At 46.1% G+C, this 27621-nt stretch overlaps 2 protein-coding genes across 2 annotated transcripts in view; both read right to left on the reverse strand.

The window, feature by feature from the left end:
• The window catches only part of otud7a (OTU deubiquitinase 7A), an 85584-nt gene extending 79399 nt beyond the window's left edge, over positions 1-6185 (reverse strand). Inside the window, exon 1 of the mRNA XM_055918537.1 lies at positions 6176-6185. Within this exon, the coding sequence (XP_055774512.1) occupies positions 6176-6185 (10 nt within the window). The remainder of the gene's footprint in view (positions 1-6175) is intronic.
• Positions 6186-6697: 512 nt separating this feature from the next.
• Positions 6698-27621, reverse strand: part of LOC129852939 (OTU domain-containing protein 7A-like) — a 37468-nt gene continuing 16544 nt past the window's right edge. Inside the window, exons 6-8 of the mRNA XM_055918538.1 lie at positions 23265-23377; positions 21476-21603; positions 6698-6881 (exon numbers count right to left, since the gene is read on the reverse strand). Of these exons, the coding sequence (XP_055774513.1) occupies positions 6715-6881; positions 21476-21603; positions 23265-23377 (408 nt within the window). The 3' untranslated portion in view covers positions 6698-6714. The remainder of the gene's footprint in view (positions 6882-21475; positions 21604-23264; positions 23378-27621) is intronic.

Here is a 27621-nt window from a genome sequence, read left to right on the forward strand (position 1 = left end):
ATAATTTGTGTGAGATTGAGAGCATCAAGCTTAGATTGTAGGATGGCTGGGGTGTTAAGCATGTTCCAATTTAGGTCGCCTAGCAGCACAAGCTCTGAAGATAGATGGGGGGCAATCAGTTCACATATGGTGTCCAGAGCACAGCTGGGGGCAGAGGGTGGTCTATAGCAGGCGGCAACAGTGAGAGACTTGTTTTTAGAGAGGTGGATTTTTAAAAGTAGGAGTTAAAATTGTTTCGGAACAGACCTGGATAGTAAAACAGAACTCTGCAGGCAATCCTTGCAGTAGATTGCAACACCGCCCCCTTTGGCCGTTCTATCTTGTCTGAAAATCTTGTAGTTAGGGATGAAAATGTCAGAATTTTTGGTGGTCTTCCTAAGCCAGGATTCAGACACGGCTAAAACATCTGGGTTGGCAGAGTGTGCTAAAGCAGTGAACAAAACAAACTTAGGGAGGAGGCTTCTAATGTTAACATGCATGAAACCAAGGCTATTACGGTTACAGAAGTCATCAAAAGAGAGCGCCTGGGGAATAGGAGTGGAGCTAGGTACTGCAGGGCCTGGATTCACCTCTACATCACCAGAGGAACAGAGGAGGAGTAGGATAAGGGTACGGCTAAAAGCTATGAGAATTGGTCGTTTAGAACGTCTAGAACAGAGAGTAAAAGGAAGTTTCTGGGGGCGATAAAATAGCTTCAAGGAATAATGTACAGACAAAGGTATGGTAGGATGTGAATACAGTGGAGGTAAACCTAGGTAATGAGTGATGATGAGAGAGATATTGTCTCTAGAAACATCATTGAAACCAGGTGATGTCATCGCATATGTGGGTGGTGGAACTGAGAGGTTGGATATATAGTGAGCAGGGCTAGAGGCTCTACAGTGAAATAAGCCAATAAACACTAACCAGAACAGCAATGGACAAGGCATATTTACATTAAGGAGAGGCATGCTTAATCGAGTAATCATAAGGGTCCAGTGAGTAGAGGTTGGTTGGGGTCACGGCGATCCAGACAGCTGGCCGGGTAGCTGGCTATCGGTAGCAAGATAACATAGGATGGAGGTCTGTTTATTTTTTTATTTTTTTATTTTTTAAATTATTATTATTATTATTTTTATTTTTTTCACCTCGTTCGTTTCCGTCGGTAGATTAGTGGGGTTCCGTGTGGTAGAGGGGATCGATCCAATTGGCAAAATAGATATAGTGACCCAAGAAAAAAGAAAAAAATTGTCCAGTATATTTATTTAGATAGCAGCCGATAAGACAGCTAATAATTAGCAGATGGGTATTCAGAAACGTCGCAATGGAAAAGCCTGTTGAAACCACCTCGGACAATTACGTCGGCAGACCAGTCGTGATGGATCGGCGGGGCTCCGTGTCGGCAATAAAGGGTCCAGTCCAATTGGCAAAAGAGGTATTGTAGCCCAAGAATTCGCAGGTAGACCTCTTCGGCTAGCCGGCAGATGGGCCTAGCTCGAGGCTAGCTCAAGGCTAACTGGTGCTTGTTTCGGGACAGAGGTATTAGCCAGTAGTAGCCACTTGGTTGCAGCTAGCTAGCGACGGTGATCCGGTGTAATTGTCCAAAGCTTGCGTCAGGAATCCGGTGATGTGGTAGAGAAAAAGCAGTCCTATATTCTCTGGGTTGATATCGCGCCTGTAGACTGGCATGTATTGGCCCGAGCTGAAGCTGGCTGGTGTCCGAGTTAAGGGTGGAGACCGCAGCAGTGGCTAACTGACTACTAGCTAGTAGCTAGTTATCTGGCTAGCTTCTGATTGGGGTTACGGTTCTAAAGTATAAAAAAAAATAGCAGATCAGTACCGCATTGGGTGAGGCGGGTTGCGGGAATGTATATTCAGTTCCAAGATGGAAAGTGAAATTAAAATATATACGAAATGTATACAAAAAATACGAGGACTATTTACGCGGGACAAGACGGGACAAGACAAACACACGTCCGACTGCTACGCCATCTTGGAAGAAGAAGATAGAAGAAGAAGAAGAAGATATGAGATAGTAGATCCACGGATACAATATGAATACAGTAGTTTGACACAAAATGGTGGTCAAAAGAGATAGAGACCCTATATTTATATGAGATAGTAGATCCACAGATACAATATGAATACAGTAGTTTGACACAAAATGGTGGTCAAAAGAGATAGAGACCCTATATTTATATGAGAGAGATAGTAGATCCACGGATACACAATGAATACAGCAGTTTGACACAAAATGGTGGTTATCAGAAGCGGCAGCTGTCAAAACAAGTCTTTAGACCACAGTAAGGCAGTAAGGCTGTGTGATTCCATAGCCAGCTGCCTTTACAACCCTTTGTCCTAAAGAAACGGCAGGAACTCATCTCAGAACACATCGCCAGGATCCAATGACGACTAAATACCAAAGGGTAGGCCGTAAATTGTAAATAAGAATTTGTTCTTAACTAACTTGCTTAGTTAAATAAATAAATAAAAATAGATGTTGTTAGTTAAATAAAGTTTCAATTAAAAAAAAATAGCAGCGACATTTAACATCAGTCGTGTTGGGATCCCCACAGGACAGGACATGTTCGTTCCGTCACAACAGTAGCACACGGGAGTCAACTAAATAACGGTTTGATGTTGAGCTGATTAGTTGAATCAGGTGTGTTAGTGTTGGACTGGAACAAACAGAAAAGTACATTACTGTCTGTGTGAAACTGTAGCTGTAGTCCCTCCCTCACTGGCTGAACAATGTCTGCATTCATTTAGTCAGCGCTGCCCCCTGGTGGTGTTTACGTGTATTTACATCCCACTACCGGAAAGACAATGGCACAGATTTTTTATTTTTTATTTTTATTTTACCGTTATTTTACCAGGTAAGTTGACTGAGAACACGTTCTCATTTGCAGCAACGACCTGGGGAATAGTTACAGGGGAGAGGAGGGGGATGAATTAGCCAATTGTAAGATAAGATAAGGATTCAACCGAGAAGACGAATTACTAATACTGTCGTTAATGATGTAAACATGTATGTTCACGTTTTGGTACATTTCACACTTCATTCCATCCGTTTTAAGCTAGCAGTCATTAGTCAGTAAGAGTGTTGAATATAATAGAGGCATTAAGATAAAAATGGCCTTGTTCATTTTAGTGGAAGGCAGTGAAAATGCTGATTGGGCCATCTTAGTGTAAAGCAGGAAATGTTAAAATACTATGAGTCAATCTAAAAATAGTTTTAAATAACTGTAGCTGTTTACATAGACTGGCTTTAGTCATATTTGCTAAACCACAGCAATAAAACCAGCATAGCAGGGAAGGCCAAAATGTCTGATTGTTATTATAAGGGAGAGAGAGAAAAAAGAGCCCCTCTCTCTCTCTCTCTCTCTCTAGTCTCTTTCTCTCTAGTCTCTCTCTCTCTCTCTCTAGTCTCTCTCTCTCTACTCTCTCTCTTTCTCTCTCTCTCGCTCTACTCTCTCTCTCTCTCTCTCTCTCTCTCTCTAGTCTCTCTCTCTAGTCTCTCTCTCTCTCTTTCTAGTCTCTCTCTCTCTACTCTCTCTCTCTTTCTCTCTCTCTCGCTCTACTCTCTCTCTCTCTCTCTCTCTCTCTCTCTCTAGTCTCTCTCTCTAGTCTCTCTCTCTCTCTCTCTAGTCTCTCTCTCTCTACTCTCTCTCTCTTTCTCTCTCTCTCGCTCTACTCTCTCTCTCTCTCTCTCTCTCTCTCTAGTCTCTCTCTCTAGTCTCTCTCTCTCTCTCTCTAGTCTCTCTCTCTCTCTCTAGTCTCTCTCTCTCTCTACTCTCTCTCTAGTCTCTCTCTCTCTCTCTACTCTCTCTCTCTCTCTAGTCGCTCTCTCTACTCTCTCTCTCTCTCTCTCTAGTCTCCCTCTCTCTAGTCTCCCTCTAGTCTCTCTCTCTAGTCTCTCTCTAGTCTCTCTCTCTCTCTAGTCTCTCTCTCTCTAGTCTCTCTCTCTCTCTCTAGTCTCGCTCTCTCTCTCTAGTCTCTCTCTCTCTCTCTCTCTCTCGCTAGTCTCTCTCTCTCTACTCTCTCTCTAGTCTCTCTCTCTCTCTCTCTCTCTCTAGTCTCTCTCTCTCTCTACTCTCTCTCTCTCTCTCTCTAGTCTCCCTCTAGTCTCTCTCTAGTCTCTCTCTCTCTCTAGTCTCTCTCTCTCTATAGTCTCTCTCTCTCTCTCTAGTCTCTCTCTCTCTCTCTAGTCTCTCTCTCTCTCTCTTCCCCCCACCCTTCTCCATAAGCAGGAAGGGAAAGCCAAACTGGGCCGTGTTCCAGGCTATCTAGTGTGAGCTGTCTGTCCATGTAGCCCTATGCCTGCCCAGGGGAGAGAAGGAGGGAGAGATGGAGGAAGGGAGAGAGCGAGGAAAGGAGAGGAAGTAGGGAGGGAGGGTGAAAGGAGCCAGTCAGGATGAAAAAGAGCCCACGGAAAGCAGACTAACACAAGGGTCTCTCTAGTGTAGCCAGCCCTGTAGCTGCTAGCTTTAGCCTGGATCACAGACACCTCACATAGAGCAGGGATGTCAAACTCATTTAGCACCGTGGGCCGCATTCTGTCTTCAACGAGGTTCGGAGGGCCGCACTGAAAATGTGTTATATTTCCTCGTCATCACAATTTGCAAACGATAGTCCTCCCTTGACTGTCTAGCTTTCATTTATTGGGGGGTGATTATTAGCTGGACACAGTGGAGATACCGTATGAATGTCTGTCCGTTATCATTCTACAACAGTTTCCAGTTGGCATTTAGACATTTTAAAGCTGCAATATGTAACTTTATGGGAAACCCGACCAAATTCACATTGCAAAATGTTAGTTATACAATAGATCTGTCATTCTCATTAAAAGCAAGTCTATGAAGCGGTAGATCTGTTCTATGTGTTATAGATCTGTTATTCTCATTAAAAGCCAGTCTATGAAGCGGTAGATCTGTTCTATGTGTTATAGATCTGTTATTCTCATTAAAAGCCAGTCTATGCAGCGGTAGATCTGTTCTATGTGTTATAGATCTGTTATTCTCATTAAAAGCCAGTCTATGAAGCGGTAGATCTGTTCTATGCACGCTATTTCTATGCGTCTTTTACTTTCTGTTTTGTACGCCAGCTTCAAACAGCTGAACATATAATATATTTGGTCATGTATAATATATTTCACAGTGCTTTAGATGGTACAATGATTCTCTACACTACATGTGCCTGTTCTGTTACATAATTAGGGGAAATATTAGAATTTTAGAAACCAGGAAAAGGAGGAGGAACTTCTGCATTGTGCAACTTTAAAGTATAAAATTGAAAAAATAGAATATATATTTATGTTATTATCTATTAGACCCCCTCGCGGGCCATATTTTAGTCACCTACATCTACATAGTAGACTGTATGTCTGTCTACCTGTTTCATCTACATAGCAGACTGTATGTCTGTCTACCTGTTTCATCTACATAACAGACTATGTCTGTCTACCTGTTTCATCTACATAACAGACTGTATGTCTCTCTACCTGTTTCATCTACATAACAGACTGTATGTCTCTCTACCTGTTTCATCTACATAACAGACTGTATGTCTCTCTACCTGTTACATCTACATAGCAGACTGTATGTCTGTCTACCTGTTTCATCTACATAGCAGACTGTATGTCTCTCTACCTGTTTCATCTACATAACAGACTGTATGTCTGTCTACCTGCTTGTCTGTTTCATGGTGAACTTGTTGATCCAGGAATGTGAATCACTTGTACAAATCAAGATGTGCATATTTAATCATTATGTTCACTGAGAATGTCCCTAATATGGCTAATGTGTCTGACAATGTCCTAAAATATGTGCCGTCTCTCCTAAGGTGATTGAGAATGTCCTAAAATGTTTCCCGTGACACCTAAACCCCTTGGAGAAAAAAGAGAAGTCTATTCCATCATTCAGGTAATTGGGGATGTCCTAAAATGTCCACCGTATCCCCAGCCTACCTTGTACCTGATGCTAGTCTTTCGTCTCCATGGAGATTATGTTTGAGCAGTAGGAATCAGTGGAGGCTGGTTGGAGGAGCTATAGGAGGACGGGCTCATTTTAATGGCTGGAATGGCATAAAAGGAACAGAGTCAAACATGTGTTTTCCATGTGTTTGATGTGTTTGATACCGTTCTGTTGATTCCATTCCAGCCATTACAATGAGCCCATCCTCCTATAGCTCCTCTCACCAGCATCCATTGTTAGGAATCCACCTTAAGACATCTTCAGACACCTTGGTCTTTACGGGATACATTTCCGGACATTCTCAGTTACTTAAGCAGTCCCGGTACACTATTTAGGACATCCTCAGTCATCTTAGGGGTTACGGTATACATATTAGGACATCCTCAGTCACCTTAGGTGTTACGGTATACATATTAGGACATCATCAGTCACCTTAGGAGTTACGGTATACATATTAGGACATCCTCAGTCACCTTAGGAGTTACGGTATACATATTAGGACATCCTCAGTCACCTTAGGAGTTACGGTATACATATTAGGACATCCTCAGTCACCTTAGGGGTTACGGTATACATATTAGGACATCCTCAGTCACCTTAGGAGTTACGGTATACATATTAGGACATCCTCAGTTACCCTAGGGGTTACGGTATACATATTAGGACATCCTCAGTCACCTTAGGGGTTACGGTATACATATTAGGACATCCTCAGTCGCTTTAGGAGTTACGGTATACATATTAGGACATCCTCAGTCAACTTCTAGTCGTCTATCTTACCTTGTTCTTGGTGCTGGTCCTTCTGCTCCATGGACACCAGGGCAGAGAAGTGTGCCTGGTCGTAAGCTAGGACCAGGGGAGAGCAGTGGCACAGGTTAGGAGGCACCTCCAGGGGCAGGTAGAGCCCTCCGAACGGGATGGGGGCAAATGCTGTGGGAGGGGAGAAGAAGTCAGGGAGTTCTATTACATAGAGGATGAGATGAAAGGTCCGGTCTGAAGTTCTCTGTTTGTCCCATCTAGGAATGAGAGTAGTTCGATTAATGCAAATGAGTCCTTACCAGAGCCATATATCTAAAGAGTTGGGCCAACTTTTGGACGCCATGTTAGTGCCTTTGAGCATTCCACATATCTATTTATGACAAGCATTTGAAATGTTGTACATAGCATTGTTTAAAATTCCTGAAAATGATGTGAACCGCTATCAGTCCGTATTGCCCATGGGGAGCTAACATGGCTGCCATGTTATGTAAATGCATCATAATGCAGAAACCTAAAATGTCCTCTCGAACTCTCTAGATACATGACTCTGAGTCGCCCCGTTCTTCTTCTTTGGGTTTTGTGAGCAGGTATGTCTGTGGTGTGAATATGTAATAATAATAATAACAATTAATAATCATTTGGTGGATAATTATATTTGTCCTATTTCACAAATCGTACAAGTGTGTATTAATACATGTGTAAATTTGATTATTATTATAATACCGTTTTTGCTTTTTCCAACTCCCCCTGAGACACTGTGAGAGAGTGGGGTCACGTCCAGGGTGTGCTATTATTAATGGTGAACCTCAGGCAATTAGGGTTAAGTGCCTTGCTCAAGGGCACATCGACAGATTTTTCACCTTCTCCTACTCGGGGATTCGAGCACATTCCTGAGTCTCTGAGCACCTAGCATCTAGCCACCAATACAATGGGTCTCTGCAGTACATAGCATCTAGCCACCACTATAATGGGTCTCTGGAGTATGTAGCATCTAGCCACCACTATAATGGATCTCTGCAGTATGTAGCATCTAGCCACCACTATAATGGATCTCTGCAGTATGTAGCATCTAGCCACCACTATAATGGGTCTCTGCAGTACATAGCATCTAGCCACCACTATAATGGATCTCTGCAGTACATAGCATCTAGCCACCACTATAATGGGTCTCTGCAGTACATAGCATCTAGCCACCACTATAATGGGTCTCTGCAGTACATAGCATCTAGCCACCACTATAATGGATCTCTGCAGTACATAGCATCTAGCCACCACTATAATGGGTCTCTGCAGTACATAGCATCTAGCCACCACTATAATGGGTCTCTGCAGTACATAGCATCTAGCCACCACTATAATGGGTCTCTGCAGTACATAGCATCTAGCCACCACTATAATGGATCTCTGCAGTATGTAGCATCTAGCCACCACTATAATGGGTCTCTGCAGTATGTAGCATCTAGCCACCACTACAATGGATCTCTGCAGTATGTAGCATCTAGCCACCACTATAATGGGTCTCTGCAGTATGTAGCATCTAGCCACCACTATAATGGATCTCTGCAGTATGTAGCATCTAGCCACCACTATAATGGATCTCTGCAGTATGTAGCATCTAGCCACCACTATAATGGATCTCTGAAGTATGTAGCATCTAGCCACCACTACAATGGGTCTCTGCAGTACATAGCATATAGCCACCACTATAATGGGTCTCTGCAGTATGTAGCATCTAGCCACCACTATAATGGATCTCTGCAGTATGTAGCATCTAGCCACCACTATAATGGGTCTCTGCAGTGTGTAGCATCTAGCCACCACTATAATGAATCTCTGTAGTACATAGCATCTAGCCACCACTATAATGGATCTCTGCAGTACATAGCATCTAGCCACCACTATAATGGATCTCTGCAGTACATAGCATCTAGCCACCACTACAATGGATCTCACGTAGCATCTAGCCACCACTATAATGGATCTCTGCAGTATGTAGCATCTAGCCACCACTATAATGGATCTCTGCAGTACATAGCATCTAGCCACAACTACAATGGATCTCTGCAGTATGTAGCATCTAGCCACCACTACAATGGATCTCACGTAGCATCTAGCCACCACTATAATGGATCTCTGCAGTAGGTAGCATCTAGCCACCACTATAATGGATCTCTGCAGTACGTAGCATCTAGCCACCACTATAATGGATCTCTGCAGTATGTAGCATCTAGCCACCACTATAATGGGTCTCTGCAGTATGTAGCATCTAGCCACCACTATAATGGGTCTCTGCAGTACATAGCATCTAGCCACCACTATAATGGATCTCTGCAGTATGTAGCATCTAGCCACCACTATAATGGATCTCTGCAGTACGTAGCATCTAGCCACCACTATAATGGATCTCTGCAGTATGTAGCATCTAGCCACCACTATAATGGATCTCTGCAGTATGTAGCATCTAGCCACCACTATAATGGATCTCTGCAGTATATAGCATCTAGCCACCACTATAATGGATCTCTGCAGTATGTAGCATCTAGCCACCACTATAATGGATCTCTGCAGTACGTAGCATCTAGCCACCACTATAATGGATCTCTGCAGTATGTAGCATCTAGCCACCACTATAATGGATCTCTGCAGTATGTAGCATCTAGCCACCACTATAATGGATCTCTGCAGTACATAGCATCTAGCCACCACTATAATGGATCTCTGCAGTATGTAGCATCTAGCCAAGACTATAATGGATCTATGCAGTATGTAGCATCTAGCCACCACTATAATGGATCTATGCAGTACGTAGCATCTAGCCACCACTATAATGGATCTCTGCAGTATGTAGCATCTAGCCAACACTATAATGGATCTCTGCAGTATGTAGCATCTAGCCACCACTATAATGGATCTCTGCAGTATGTAGCATCTAGCCACCACTATAATGGGTCTCTGCAGTATGTAGCATCTAGCCACCACTATAATGGGTCTCTGCAGTACATAGCATCTAGCCACCACTATAATGGATCTCTGCAGTATGTAGCATCTAGCCACCACTATAATGGATCTCTGCAGTATGTAGCATCTAGCCACCACTATAATGGATCTCTGCAGTACATAGCATCTAGCCACCACTATAATGGATCTCTGCAGTATGTAGCATCTAGCCACCACTATAATGGGTCTCTGCAGTATGTAGCATCTAGCCACCACTATAATGGGTCTCTGCAGTATGTAGCATCTAGCCACCACTATAATGGATCTCTGTAGTACATAGCATCTAGCCACCACTATAATGGATCTCTGCAGTATGTAGCATCTAGCCACCACTATAATGGATCTCTGCAGTACGTAGCATCTAGCCACCACTATAATGGATCTCTGCAGTACGTAGCCACCACTATAATGGGTCTCTGCAGTACATAGCATATAGCCACCACTATAATGGATCTCTGCAGTATGTAGCATCTAGCCACCACTATAATGGGTCTCTGCAGTACATAGCATCTAGCCACCACTACAATGGGTCTCTGCAGTATGTAGCATCTAGCCACCACTATAATGGATCTCTGCAGTACGTAGCATCTAGCCACCACTATAATGGGTCTCTGCAGTATGTAGCATCTAGCCACCACTATAATGGATCTCTGCAGTACGTAGCATCTAGCCACCACTATAATGGATCTCTACAGTATGTAGCATCTAGCCACCACTATAATGGGTCTCTGCAGTATGTAGCATCTAGCCACCACTATAATGGGTCTCTGCAGTGTGTAGCATCTAGCCACCACTATAATGGATCTCTGCAGTATGTAGCATCTAGCCACCACTATAATGGATCTCTGCAGTATGTAGCATCTAGCCACCACTATAATGGATCTCTGTAGTATGTAGCATCTAGCCACCACTATAATGGATCTCTGCAGTATGTAGCATCTAGCCACCACTATAATGGATCTCTGCAGTAGTAGCATCTAGCCACCACTATAATGGATCTCTGCAGCATGTAGCATCTAGCCACCACTATAATGGATCTCTGCAGTAGTAGCATCTAGCCACCACTATAATGGATCTCTGCAGTATGTAGCATCTAGCCACCACTATAATGGATCTCTGCAGTACATAGCATCTAGCCACCACTATAATGGATCTCTGCAGTATGTAGCATCTAGCCACCACTATAATGGATCTCTGCAGTACGTAGCATCTAGCCACCACTATAATGGATCTCTGCAGTATATAGCATCTAGCCACCACTATAATGGATCTCTGCAGTATGTAGCATCTAGCCACCACTATAATGGATCTCTGCAGTATGTAGCATCTAGCCACCACTATAATGGATCTCTGCAGCACGTAGCATCTAGCAACCACTATAATGGATCTCTGCAGTACATAGCATCTAGCCACCACTATAATGGATCTCTGCAGTATGTAGCATCTAGACACCACTATAATGGGTCTCTGCAGTATGTAGCATCTAGCCACCACTATAATGGATCTCTGCAGTATGTAGCATCTAGCCACCACTATAATGGGTCTCTGCAGTATGTAGCATCTAGCCACCACTATAATGGGTCTCTGCAGTACATAGCATCTAGCCACCACTATAATGGATCTCTGCAGTATGTAGCATCTAGCCACCACTATAATGGATCTCTGCAGTATGTAGCATCTAGCCACCACTATAATGGATCTCTGCAGTACATAGCATCTAGCCACCACTATAATGGATCTCTGCAGTATGTAGCATCTAGCCACCACTATAATGGGTCTCTGCAGTATGTAGCATCTAGCCACCACTATAATGGGTCTCTGCAGTATGTAGCATCTAGCCACCACTATAATGGATCTCTGTAGTACATAGCATCTAGCCACCACTATAATGGATCTCTGCAGTATGTAGCATCTAGCCACCACTATAATGGATCTCTGCAGTATGTAGCATCTAGCCACCACTATAATGGATCTCTGCAGTACGTAGCATCTAGCCACCACTATAATGGATCTCTGCAGTACGTAGCATCTAGCCACCACTATAATGGATCTCTGCAGTATGTAGCATCTAGCCACCACTACAATGGATCTCTGCAGTATGTAGCATCTAGCCACCACTATAATGGATCTCTGCAGTACATAGCATCTAGCCACCACTATAATGGGTCTCTGCAGTATGTAGCATCTAGCCACCACTATAATGGATCTCTGCAGTACGTAGCCACCACTATAATGGGTCTCTGCAGTACATAGCATATAGCCACCACTATAATGGATCTCTGCAGTATGTAGCATCTAGCCACCACTATAATGCGTCTCTGCAGTACATAGCATCTAGCCACCACTATAATGGGTCTCTGCAGTATGTAGCATCTAGCCACCACTATAATGGATCTCTGCAGTACGTAGCATCTAGCCACCACTATAATGGGTCTCTGCAGTGTGTAGCATCTAGCCACCACTATAATGGATCTCTGTAGTACATAGCATCTAGCCACCACTATAATGGATCTCTGCAGTACATAGCATCTAGCCACCACTATAATGGATCTCTGCAGTACATAGCATCTAGCCACCACTACAATGGATCTCACGTAGCATCTAGCCACCACTATAATGGATCTCTGCAGTATGTAGCATCTAGCCACCACTATAATGGATCTCTGCAGTACATAGCATCTAGCCACCACTACAATGGATCTCTGCAGTATGTAGCATCTAGCCACCACTACAATGGATCTCACGTAGCATCTAGCCACCACTATAATGGATCTCTGCAGTAGGTAGCATCTAGCCACCACTATAATGGATCTCTGCAGTACGTAGCATCTAGCCACCACTATAATGGATCTCTGCAGTATGTAGCATCTAGCCACCACTATAATGGGTCTCTGCAGTATGTAGCATCTAGCCACCACTATAATGGGTCTCTGCAGTACATAGCATCTAGCCACCACTATAATGGATCTCTGCAGTATGTAGCATCTAGCCACCACTATAATGGATCTCTGCAGTACGTAGCATCTAGCCACCACTATAATGGATCTCTGCAGTATGTAGCATCTAGCCACCACTATAATGGATCTCTGCAGTATGTAGCATCTAGCCACCACTATAATGGATCTCTGCAGTACATAGCATCTAGCCACCACTATAATGGATTTCTGCAGTATGTAGCATCTAGCCACCACTATAATGGATCTCTGCAGTACGTAGCATCTAGCCACCACTATAATGGATCTCTGCAGTATGTAGCATCTAGCCACCACTATAATGGATCTCTGCAGTATGTAGCATCTAGCCACCACTATAATGGATCTATGCAGTATGTAGCATCTAGCCACCACTATAATGGATCTATGCAGTACGTAGCATCTAGCCACCACTATAATGGATCTCTGCAGTATGTAGCATCTAGCCAACACTATAATGGATCTCTGCAGTATGTAGCATCTAGCCACCACTATAATGGATCTCTGCAGTATGTAGCATCTAGCCACCACTATAATGGGTCTCTGCAGTATGTAGCATCTAGCCACCACTATAATGGGTCTCTGCAGTACATAGCATCTAGCCACCACTATAATGGGTCTCTGCAGTACATAGCATCTAGCCACCACTATAATGGATCTCTGCAGTATGTAGCATCTAGCCACCACTATAATGGATCTCTGCAGTACATAGCATCTAGCCACCACTATAATGGATCTCTGCAGTATGTAGCATCTAGCCACCACTATAATGGGTCTCTGCAGTATGTAGCATCTAGCCACCACTATAATGGGTCTCTGCAGTATGTAGCATCTAGCCACCACTATAATGGATCTCTGTAGTACATAGCATCTAGCCACCACTATAATGGATCTCTGCAGTATGTAGCATCTAGCCACCACTATAATGGATCTCTGCAGTACGTAGCATCTAGCCACCACTATAATGGATCTCTGCAGTACGTAGCCACCACTATAATGGGTCTCTGCAGTACATAGCATATAGCCACCACTATAATGGATCTCTGCAGTATGTAGCATCTAGCCACCACTATAATGGGTCTCTGCAGTACATAGCATCTAGCCACCACTACAATGGGTCTCTGCAGTATGTAGCATCTAGCCACCACTATAATGGATCTCTGCAGTACGTAGCATCTAGCCACCACTATAATGGGTCTCTGCAGTATGTAGCATCTAGCCACCACTATAATGGATCTCTGCAGTACGTAGCATCTAGCCACCACTATAATGGATCTCTACAGTATGTAGCATCTAGCCACCACTATAATGGGTCTCTGCAGTATGTAGCATCTAGCCACCACTATAATGGGTCTCTGCAGTGTGTAGCATCTAGCCACCACTATAATGGATCTCTGCAGTATGTAGCATCTAGCCACCACTATAATGGATCTCTGCAGTATGTAGCATCTAGCCACCACTATAATGGATCTCTGTAGTATGTAGCATCTAGCCACCACTATAATGGATCTCTGCAGTATGTAGCATCTAGCCACCACTATAATGGATCTCTGCAGTAGTAGCATCTAGCCACCACTATAATGGATCTCTGCAGCATGTAGCATCTAGCCACCACTATAATGGATCTCTGCAGTATGTAGCATCTAGCAACCACTATAATGGATCTCTGCAGTACATAGCATCTAGCCACCACTATAATGGATCTCTGCAGTATGTAGCATCTAGCCACCACTATAATGGGTCTCTGCAGTATGTAGCATCTAGCCACCACTATAATGGATCTCTGCAGTATGTAGCATCTAGCCACCACTATAATGGGTCTCTGCAGTATGTAGCATCTAGCCACCACTATAATGGGTCTCTGCAGTACATAGCATCTAGCCACCACTATAATGGATCTCTGCAGTATGTAGCATCTAGCCACCACTATAATGGGTCTCTGCAGTATGTAGCATCTAGCCACCACTATAATGGGTCTCTGCAGTATGTAGCATCTAGCCACCACTATAATGGATCTCTGTAGTACATAGCATCTAGCCACCACTATAATGGATCTCTGCAGTATGTAGCATCTAGCCACCACTATAATGGATCTCTGCAGTATGTAGCATCTAGCCACCACTATAATGGATCTCTGTAGTATGTAGCATCTAGCCACCACTACAATGGATCTCTGCAGTATGTAGCATCTAGCCACCACTATAATGGATCTCTGCAGTACATAGCATCTAGCCACCACTATAATGGGTCTCTGCAGTATGTAGCATCTAGCCACCACTATAATGGATCTCTTCAGTACGTAGCCACCACTATAATGGGTCTCTGCAGTACATAGCATATAGCCACCACTATAATGGATCTCTGCAGTATGTAGCATCTAGCCACCACTATAATGGGTCTCTGCAGTACATAGCATCTAGCCACCACTATAATGGGTCTCTGCAGTATGTAGCATCTAGCCACCACTATAATGGATCTCTGCAGTACGTAGCATCTAGCCACCACTATAATGGGTCTCTGCAGTATGTAGCATCTAGCCACCACTATAATGGGTCTCTGCAGTGTGTAGCATCTAGCCACCACTATAATGGATCTCTGCAGTATGTAGCATCTAGCCACCACTATAATGGATCTCTGCAGTATGTAGCATCTAGCCACCACTATAATGGATCTCTGCAGTATGTAGCATCTAGCCACCACTATAATGGATCTCTGCAGTATGTAGCATCTAGCCACCACTATAATGGATCTCTGCAGTATGTAGCATCTAGCCACCACTATAATGGATCTCTGCAGTATGTAGCATCTAGCCACCACTATAATGGATCTCTGCAGTATGTAGCATCTAGCCACCACTATAATAGATCTCTGCAATATTTAGCATCTAGCCACCACTATAATGGGTCTCTGCAGTATGTAGCATCTAGCCACCACTATAATGGATCTCTGCAGTATGTAGCATCTAGCCACCACTATAATGGATCTCTGCAGTAGTAGCATCTAGCCACCACTATAATGGATCTCTGCAGTATGTAGCATCTAGCCACCACTATAATGGATCTCTGCAGTATGTAGCATCTAGCCACCACTATAATGGATCTCTGCAGTATGTAGCATCTAGCCACCACTATAATGGATCTCTGCAGTATGTAGCATCTAGCCACCACTATAATGGATCTCTGCAGTATGTAGCATCTAGCCACCACTATAATGGGTCTCTGCAGTATGTAGCATCTAGCCACCACTATAATGGATCTCTGCAGTATGTAGCATCTAGCCACCACTATAATGGATCTCTGCAGTATGTAGCATCTAGCCACCACTATAATGGATCTCTGCAGTATGTAGCATCTAGCCACCACTATAATGGATCTCTGCAGTATGTAGCATCTAGCCACCACTATAATGGGTCTCTGCAGTATGTAGTATCTAGCCACCACTATAATGGGTCTCTGCAGTATGTAGCATCTAGCCACCACTATAATGGATCTCTGCAGTATGTAGCATCTAGCCACCACTATAATGGATCTCTGCAGTATGTAGCATCTAGCCACCACTATAATGGATCTCTGCAGTACATAGCATCTAGCCACCACTATAATGGATCTCTGCAGTATGTAGCATCTAGCCACCACTATAATGGGTCTCTGCAGTATGTAGCATCTAGCCACCACTATAATGGGTCTCTGCAGTATGTAGCATCTAGCCACCACTATAATGGATCTCTGTAGTACATAGCATCTAGCCACCACTATAATGGATCTCTGCAGTATGTAGCATCTAGCCACTACTATAATGGATCTCTGCAGTATGTAGCATCTAGCCACCACTATAATGGATCTCTGCAGTACGTAGCATCTAGCCACCACTATAATGGATCTCTGCAGTACGTAGCATCTAGCCACCACTATAATGGATCTCTGCAGTATGTAGCATCTAGCCACCACTACAATGGATCTCTGCAGTATGTAGCATCTAGCCACCACTATAATGGATCTCTGCAGTACATAGCATCTAGCCACCACTATAATGGGTCTCTGCAGTATGTAGCATCTAGCCACCACTATAATGGGTCTCTGCAGTACGTAGCCACCACTATAATGGGTCTCTGCAGTACATAGCATATAGCCACCACTATAATGGATCTCTGCAGTATGTAGCATCTAGCCACCACTATAATGGGTCTCTGCAGTACATAGCATCTAGCCACCACTATAATGGGTCTCTGCAGTATGTAGCATCTAGCCACCACTATAATGGATCTCTGCAGTACGTAGCATCTAGCCACCACTATAATGGGTCTCTGCAGTGTGTAGCATCTAGCCACCACTATAATGGATCTCTGTAGTACATAGCATCTAGCCACCACTATAATGGATCTCTGCAGTACATAGCATCTAGCCACCACTATAATGGATCTCTGCAGTACATAGCATCTAGCCACCACTACAATGGATCTCACGTAGCATCTAGCCACCACTATAATGGATCTCTGCAGTATGTAGCATCTAGCCACCACTATAATGGATCTCTGCAGTACATAGCATCTAGCCACCACTACAATGGATCTCTGCAGTATGTAGCATCTAGCCACCACTACAATGGATCTCACGTAGCATCTAGCCACCACTATAATGGATCTCTGCAGTAGGTAGCATCTAGCCACCACTATAATGGATCTCTGCAGTACGTAGCATCTAGCCACCACTATAATGGATCTCTGCAGTATGTAGCATCTAGCCACCACTATAATGGGTCTCTGCAGTATGTAGCATCTAGCCACCACTATAATGGGTCTCTGCAGTACATAGCATCTAGCCACCACTATAATGGATCTCTGCAGTATGTAGCATCTAGCCACCACTATAATGGATCTCTGCAGTACGTAGCATCTAGCCACCACTATAATGGATCTCTGCAGTATGTAGCATCTAGCCACCACTATAATGGATCTCTGCAGTATGTAGCATCTAGCCACCACTATAATGGATCTCTGCAGTACATAGCATCTAGCCACCACTATAATGGATCTCTGCAGTATGTAGCATCTAGCCACCACTATAATGGATCTCTGCAGTACGTAGCATCTAGCCACCACTATAATGGATCTCTGCAGTATGTAGCATCTAGCCACCACTATAATGGATCTCTGCAGTATGTAGCATCTAGCCACCACTATAATGGATCTATGCAGTATGTAGCATCTAGCCACCACTATAATGGATCTATGCAGTACGTAGCATCTAGCCACCACTATAATGGATCTCTGCAGTATGTAGCATCTAGCCAACACTATAATGGATCTCTGCAGTATGTAGCATCTAGCCACCACTATAATGGATCTCTGCAGTATGTAGCATCTAGCCACCACTATAATGGGTCTCTGCAGTATGTAGCATCTAGCCACCACTATAATGGGTCTCTGCAGTACATAGCATCTAGCCACCACTATAATGGGTCTCTGCAGTATGTAGCATCTAGCCACCACTATAATGGATCTCTGCAGTATGTAGCATCTAGCCACCACTATAATGGATCTCTGCAGTACATAGCATCTAGCCACCACTATAATGGATCTCTGCAGTATGTAGCATCTAGCCACCACTATAATGGGTCTCTGCAGTATGTAGCATCTAGCCACCACTATAATGGGTCTCTGCAGTATGTAGCATCTAGCCACCACTATAATGGATCTCTGTAGTACATAGCATCTAGCCACCACTATAATGGATCTCTGCAGTATGTAGCATCTAGCCACCACTATAATGGATCTCTGCAGTACGTAGCATCTAGCCACCACTATAATGGATCTCTGCAGTACGTAGCCACCACTATAATGGGTCTCTGCAGTACATAGCATATAGCCACCACTATAATGGATCTCTGCAGTATGTAGCATCTAGCCACCACTATAATGGGTCTCTGCAGTACATAGCATCTAGCCACCACTACAATGGGTCTCTGCAGTATGTAGCATCTAGCCACCACTATAATGGATCTCTGCAGTACGTAGCATCTAGCCACCACTATAATGGGTCTCTGCAGTATGTAGCATCTAGCCACCACTATAATGGATCTCTGCAGTACGTAGCATCTAGCCACCACTATAATGGATCTCTACAGTATGTAGCATCTAGCCACCACTATAATGGGTCTCTGCAGTATGTAGCATCTAGCCACCACTATAATGGGTCTCTGCAGTGTGTAGCATCTAGCCACCACTATAATGGATCTCTGCAGTATGTAGCATCTAGCCACCACTATAATGGATCTCTGCAGTATGTAGCATCTAGCCACCACTATAATGGATCTCTGTAGTATGTAGCATCTAGCCACCACTATAATGGATCTCTGCAGTATGTAGCATCTAGCCACCACTATAATGGATCTCTGCAGTAGTAGCATCTAGCCACCACTATAATGGATCTCTGCAGCATGTAGCATCTAGCCACCACTATAATGGATCTCTGCAGTATGTAGCATCTAGCAACCACTATAATGGATCTCTGCAGTACATAGCATCTAGCCACCACTATAATGGATCTCTGCAGTATGTAGCATCTAGCCACCACTATAATGGGTCTCTGCAGTATGTAGCATCTAGCCACCACTATAATGGATCTCTGCAGTATGTAGCATCTAGCCACCACTATAATGGGTCTCTGCAGTATGTAGCATCTAGCCACCACTATAATGGGTCTCTGCAGTACATAGCATCTAGCCACCACTATAATGGATCTCTGCAGTATGTAGCATCTAGCCACCACTATAATGGATCTCTGCAGTATGTAGCATCTAGCCACCACTATAATGGATCTCTGCAGTACATAGCATCTAGCCACCACTATAATGGATCTCTGCAGTATGTAGCATTTAGCCACCACTATAATGGGTCTCTGCAGTATGTAGCATCTAGCCACCACTATAATGGGTCTCTGCAGTATGTAGCATCTAGCCACCACTATAATGGATCTCTGTAGTACATAGCATCTAGCCACCACTATAATGGATCTCTGCAGTATGTAGCATCTAGCCACCACTATAATGGATCTCTGCAGTATGTAGCATCTAGCCACCACTATAATGGATCTCTGTAGTATGTAGCATCTAGCCACCACTACAATGGATCTCTGCAGTATGTAGCATCCGGCCACCACTATAATGGATCTCTGCAGTACATAGCATCTAGCCACCACTATAATGGGTCTCTGCAGTATGTAGCATCTAGCCACCACTATAATGGATCTCTTCAGTACGTAGCCACCACTATAATGGGTCTCTGCAGTACATAGCATATAGCCACCACTATAATGGATCTCTGCAGTATGTAGCATCTAGCCACCACTATAATGGGTCTCTGCAGTACATAGCATCTAGCCACCACTATAATGGGTCTCTGCAGTATGTAGCATCTAGCCACCACTATAATGGATCTCTGCAGTACGTAGCATCTAGCCACCACTATAATGGGTCTCTGCAGTATGTAGCATCTAGCCACCACTATAATGGGTCTCTGCAGTGTGTAGCATCTAGCCACCACTATAATGGATCTCTGCAGTATGTAGCATCTAGCCACCACTATAATGGATCTCTGCAGTATGTAGCATCTAGCCACCACTATAATGGATCTCTGCAGTATGTAGCATCTAGCCACCACTATAATGGATCTCTGCAGTATGTAGCATCTAGCCACCACTATAATGGATCTCTGCAGTATGTAGCATCTAGCCACCACTATAATGGATCTCTGCAGTATGTAGCATCTAGCCACCACTATAATGGATCTCTGCAGTATGTAGCATCTAGCCACCACTATAATGGATCTCTGCAATATTTAGCATCTAGCCACCACTATAATGGGTCTCTGCAGTATGTAGCATCTAGCCACCACTATAATGGATCTCTGCAGTATGTAGCATCTAGCCACCACTATAATGGATCTCTGCAGTAGTAGCATCTAGCCACCACTATAATGGATCTCTGCAGTATGTAGCATCTAGCCACCACTATAATGGATCTCTGCAGTATGTAGCATCTAGCCACCACTATAATGGATCTCTGCAGTATGTAGCATCTAGCCACCACTATAATGGATCTCTGCAGTATGTAGCATCTAGCCACCACTATAATGGATCTCTGCAGTATGTAGCATCTAGCCACCACTATAATGGGTCTCTGCAGTATGTAGCATCTAGCCACCACTATAATGGATCTCTGCAGTATGTAGCATCTAGCCACCACTATAATGGATCTCTGCAGTATGTAGCATCTAGCCACCACTATAATGGATCTCTGCAGTATGTAGCATCTAGCCACCACTATAATGGATCTCTGCAGTATGTAGCATCTAGCCACCACTATAATGGGTCTCTGCAGTATGTAGTATCTAGCCACCACTATAATGGGTCTCTGCAGTATGTAGCATCTAGCCACCACTATAATGGATCTCTGCAGTATGTAGCATCTAGCCAACACTATAATGGGTCTCTGCAGTACGTAGCATCTAGCCACCACTATAATGGATCTCTGCAGTATGTAGCATCTAGCCACCACTATAATGGGTCTCTGCAGTATGTAGCATCTAGCCACCACTATAATGGGTCTCTGCAGTATGTAGCATCTAGCCACCACTACAATGGGTCTCTGCAGTACATAGCATCTAGCCACCACTACAATGGATCTCTGCAGTATGTAGCATGTTGTGTGTACTCACCCTCTCCCCCTGAGTCCCGTAGCATGGTGTCAGCCACTACTATGATGGGTCTCTGCAGTATGTATTATGTTGTGTGTACTCACCCTCTCCCCCTGAGTCCCGTAGCATGGTGTCAGCCACCACTATGATGGGTCGACGCAGCACGTGAGCCAGGACAAACACGTGGAACTCCTCCAGACTCTCATACACAGGGTCCTCCGAGTTATCCACCCTGCATCAAGACACGACCCTGTCAGACACTCACAAACCATCAGATCTACCAAACATTTTAAAATATACTTCTAATGTTGGCTGATATTTGAATGTCAAGTGTGCGTGTGTGTGTGTGTGTGTGTGCGTGTGTGCGTGCGTGTGTGTGTGTGTGTGTGTGTGTGTGTGTGTGTGTGTGTGTGTGTGTGTGTGTGTGTGTGTGTGTGTGTGTGTGTGTGTGTGTGTGTGTGTGAATCCTGGCCCATGACAACTCCTCAGAGTCCATATTCTTTAACATAATCTAGAGGATCACTACATCCTGGTATTGACCTATAGACACCATCATAACTGATCTGGTATTGACCTATAGACACCATCATAACTGATCTGGTATTGGCCTACAGACACCATCATAACTGATCTGGTATTGGCCTACAGACACCATCATAACTGATCTGGTATTGACCTATAGACACCATCATAACTGATCTGGTATTGACCTATAGACACCATCATAACTGATCTGGTATTGGCCTATAGACACCATCATAACTGATCTGGTATTGGCCTATAGACACCATCATAACTGATCTGGTATTGACCTATAGACACCATAGTCAGGGCTTTATACAGACATCAACCAGACACCATCATAACTGATCTGGTATTGGCCTACAGACACCATAGTCAGGGCTTTATACAGACATCAACCAGACACCATCATAACTGATCTGGTATTGGCCTACAGACACCATCATAACTGATCTGGTATTGGCCTATAGAGACCATCATAACTGATCTGGTATTGGCCTACAGACACCATCATAACTGATCTGGTATTGGCCTATAGACACCATAGTCAGGGCTTTATACAGACATCAACCAGACACCATCATAACTGATCTGGTATTGGCCTATAGACACCATAGTCAGGGCTTTATACAGACATCGACCAGACACCATCATAACTGATCTGGTATTGGCCTATAGACACCATAGTCAGGGCTTTATACAGACATCAACCAGACACCATCATAACTGATCTGGTATTGGCCTATAGACACCATCATAACTGATCTGGTATTGACCTATAGACACCATAGTCAGGGCTTTATACAGACATCAACCAGACACCATCATAACTGATCTGGTATTGGCCTATAGACACCATCATAACTGATCTGGTATTGACCTATAGACACCATAGTCAGGGCTTTATACATACATCAACCAGACACCATCATAACTGATCTGGTATTGGCCTATAGACACCATCATAACTGATCTGGTATTGACCTATAGACACCATCATAACTGATCTGGTATTGACCTATAGACACCATAGTCAGGGCTTTATACAGACATCAACCAGACACCATCATAACTGATCTGGTATTGGCCTATAGACACCATCATATCTGATCTGGTATTGACCTATAGACACCATAGTCAGGGCTTTAAACAGACATCAACCAGAAACCATCATAACCCATGACAGTCTCAACGCTCAGCTATCCAACAGTAAACTAGATTGGTGTGTGTGTGTGTGTGTGTGTGTGTGTGTGTGTGTGTGTGTGTGTGTGTGTGTGTGTGTGTGTGTGTGTGTGTGTGTGTGTGTGTGTGTGTGTGTGTGTGTGTGTGTGTGTGTGTGTGTGTGTGTGTGTGTGTGTGTGTTATACTCACCCTCCAGTATTGTTGTTGTTCTTGCTGCTGTGCGTACGTGGTTCACTAGAAGCTAGTTTCAGCAGCTCGTTCCATTCTCTCTCCCATTCCTCCTCCGTGTACACCAGCCCTGACTGAGGAGAGAGAACATAGAGGGTTACGCACACACACACACACACACACACACACACACACACACACACACACACACACACACACACACACACACACACACACACACACACACACACACACACACACACACACACACACACACACACACACACACACACACACACACACATTCTCAGTGGGGGTGGAGGACAGTGGGGACAGGGGACATGGTACCACCTCCAGGCCCAGTGGGGGTGGAAGACAGTGGGGACAGGGGACATAGTACCACCTCCAGGCCTAGTGGGATGGAGGACAGTGGGGACAGGGGACATGGTACCACCTCCAGGCCCAGGGGGGTGGAGGACAGTGGGGACAGGGGACTTTGTACCACCTGCAGACCCAGTGGGGGTGGAGGACAGTGGGGACAGGGGACTTTGTACCACCTGCAGACCCAGTGGGGGTGGAGGACAGTGGGGACAGGGGACTTTGTACCACCTGCAGACCCAGTGGGGGTGGAGGACAGTGGGGACAGGGGACTTTGTACCACCTGCAGACCCAGTGGGGGTGGAAGACAGTGGGGACAGGGGACTTTGTACCACCTGCAGACCCAGTGGGGGTGGAAGACAGTGGGGACAGGGGACTTTGTACCACCTGCAGACCCAGTGGGGGTGGAAGACAGTGGGGACAGGGGACTTTGTACCACCTGCAGACCCAGTGGGGGTGGAGGACAGTGGGGACAGGGGACTTTGTACCACCTGCAGACCCAGTGGGGGTGGAGGACAGTGGGGACAGGGGACTTTGTACCACCTGCAGACCCCGTGGGGGTGGAGGACAGTGGGGACAGGGGACTTTGTACCACCTGCAGACCCGGTGGGGGTGGAGGACAGTGGGGACAGGGGACTTGGTAACACCTGCAGGCCCAGTGGTGGTGGAAGACAGTGGGGACAGGCGACATGGTTTCACCTCCGGCCCAGTGGGGGTGGAAGACAGTGGGGACAGGGGACATGGTACCACCTCCAGGCCCAGTGGGGGTGGAGGACAGTGGGGACAGGGGACAGAGGACTTGGTACCACCTCCAGGCCCAGTGGGGGTGGAGGACAGTGGGGACATGGTACCACCTCCAGGCCCAGTGGGGACATGGTACCACCTCCAGACCCAGTGGGGACATGGTACCACCTCCAGACCCAGTGGGGTGGAGGACAGTGGGGACAGGGGACATGGTACCACCTCCAGGCCCAGTGGGGGTGGAAGACAGTGGGGACAGGGGACATGGTACCACCACCAGGCCCAGTGGGAGTGGAGGACAGTGGGGACAGGGGACATGGTACCACCTCCAGGTCCAGTGGGGGTGGAAGACAGTGGGGACAGGGGACATGGTACCACCTCCAGGCCCAGTGGGGTGGAGGACAATGGGGACAGGAGACATGGTACCACCTCCAGGCCCAGTGGAAGTGGAGGACAGTGGGGACAGGGCTGACCCTGCTCACCCAGAAGCCTGGAGCTCTGGAGGGGGTACAGGGCCTCATTTGGAGGGGGTACAGGGCCTCATTCGGAGGGGGTACAGGGCCTCATTTGGAGGGGGTACAGGGCCTCATTTGGAGGAGGTACAGGGCCTAATTTGGAGGAGGTACAGGGCCTCATTCGGAGGGGGTACAGTGCCTCATTTGGAGGGGGTACAGGGCCTCATTTGGAGGGGGTACAGGGCCTCATTTGGAGGGGGTACAGGGCCTCATTTGGAGGAGGTACAGGGCCTCATTTGGAGGGGGTACAGGGCCTCATTTGGAGGGGGTACAGGGCCTCATTTGGAGGAGGTACAGGGCCTCATTTGGAGGAGGTATAGGGCCTCATTCGGAGGGGGTACAGGGCCTCATTCGGAGGGGGTACAGGGCCTCATTCGGAGGGGGTACAGGGCCTCATTTGGAGGGGGTACAGGGCCTCATTTGGAGGGGGTACAGGGCCTCATTTGGAGGGGGTACAGGGCCTCATTTGGAGGGGGTACAGGGCCTCATTTGGAGGAGGTACAGGGCCTCATTTGGAGGGGGTACAGGGCCTCATTTGGAGGGGGTACAGGGCCTCATTTGGAGGGGGTACAGGGCCTCATTTGGAGGAGGTACAGGGCCTCATTTGGAGGGGGTACAGGGCCTCATTTGGAGGAGGTACAGGGCCTCATTTGGAGGGGGTACAGGGCCTCATTTGGAGGGGGTACAGGGCCTCATTTGGAGGGGGTACAGGGCCTCATTTGGAGGAGGTACAGGGCCTCATTTGGAGGGGGTACAGGGCCTCATTTGGAGGAGGTACAGGGCCTCATTTGGAGGGGGTACAGGGCCTCATTTGGAGGAGGTACAGGGCCTCATTTCACAGATGCACTGGGTGGAGCCTGAGCCCTTTCTAATACATCTCCATCTACTGTCTCCTACAGCACTGGGGCCGGTGTGAGAGTGTGTGTGCGTGTGTGTGTCCTACGGCCCTTTCCGGTCTAAATGAGTCAGCAGACATAGAACAGCAGGTGTTCACTGAGCAGAGCATGGCACCACACAGAACACTTACGTCATCATGGACACACAGCCACCTGGGGTGTGTGATCAAGTGGCAAATCAAATCACAACACAAACACATTGGCACAGCAGGACAACGAAATACTCAGCACCAATCAACAGGTTTCTGCTTTACACTGAAACCCCCCCCCCCCCCCCCCCCCCCCCACCTCCGTCCACCCCACCCAGAGGGTTTACACCAGGATCCAGAGGGTTTACAAAAGGACCCATAGGGTTTTGACCAGGATCCAGAGGGTTTTGACCAGGACCCATAGGGTTTTGACCAGGACCCATAGGGTTTTGACCAGGACCCATAGGGTTTTGACCAGGACCCAGAGGGTATTGACCAGGACCCATCGGGTTTTGTCCAGGACCCATCGGGGTTTGACCAGGACCCAGAGGGGTTTGACCAGGACCCATAGGGTTTTGACCAGGACCCATAGGGTTTTGACCAGGACCCAGAGGGTTTTGTTCAGGACCCAGAGGGTTTTGACCAGGACCCATCGGGTTTTGACCAGGACCAAACGGGGTTTTGACCAGGACCCATAGGGTTTACACCAGGACCCAGAGGGTTTTGACCAGGACCCATAGGGTTTTGACCAGGACCAATGGGGTTTTGACCAGGACCCATAGGGTTTTTGACCAGGACACATCGGGTTTTGACCAGGACCCATAGGGTTTTGACCAGGACCTATAGGGTTTTGACCAGGACCCAGAGGGGTTTGACCAGGACCCAGAGGGTTTTTGACCAGGACCCATCGGGTTTTGACCAGGACCCATAGGGTTTTGACCAGGACCCATCGGGTTTTGACCAGGACCAAAAGGGGTTTTGACCAGGACCCAGAGGGTTTACACCAGGACCCAGAGGGTTTTGACCAGGACCCATGGGGTTTTCACCAGGACCAATGGGGTTTTGACCAGGACCCATAGGGTTTTTGACCAGGACCCATAGGTTTTTGACCAGGACCCATAGGGTTTTCACCAGGACCCATAGGGTTTTGACCAGGACCCAGAGGGTATTGACCAGGACCAATAGGGTTTTGACCAGGACCCATAGGGTTTTGACCAGGACCCAGGGGGTGTTGACTAGGACCCAGAGGGGTTTAACCAGGATCCATAGGGTTTTGACCAAGATCCATAGGGTTTTGATCAGGACCAAGAGGGTTTTGACCAGGAGCCAGAGGGTTTTGACCAGGACCCATAGAGTTTTGACCAGGACCAAGAGGGTTTTGACCAGGACCCAGAGGGTTTTGACCAGGACCTATAGGGTTTTGACCAGGACCCAGAGGGTTTTGACCAGCACCCATAGGGGTTTTGACTAGGACCCATAGCGGTTTTGACCAGGACCCATAGGGTTTTGACCAGGACCCATTGGGTTTTGACCAGGACCCATTGGGTTTTGACCAGGACCCAGAGGGTTTTGATCAGGACCCATAGGGTTTTGACCAGGACCCATAGAGTTTTGACCAGGATCCAGAGGGTTTTGACCAGGACCCATAGGGTTTTGTCCAGGACCCATAGAGGTTTTGACCAGGACCCATAGGGTTTTGACCAGAACCCATAGGGTTTTGACCAGGACCCATAGAGGTTTTGACCAGAACCCATAGAGGTTATGACCAGAACCCAGAGGGTTTTGACCAGGACCCATATGGGTTTTGACCAGAACCCATAGAGGTTTTGACCAGGACCCATAGAGGTTTTGACCAGGACCCATAGAGGTTTTGACCAGG

This window comes from Salvelinus fontinalis, chromosome 4, assembly GCF_029448725.1.
Source record: "Salvelinus fontinalis isolate EN_2023a chromosome 4, ASM2944872v1, whole genome shotgun sequence".
Taxonomy (NCBI): Eukaryota; Metazoa; Chordata; class Actinopteri; order Salmoniformes; family Salmonidae; genus Salvelinus; species Salvelinus fontinalis.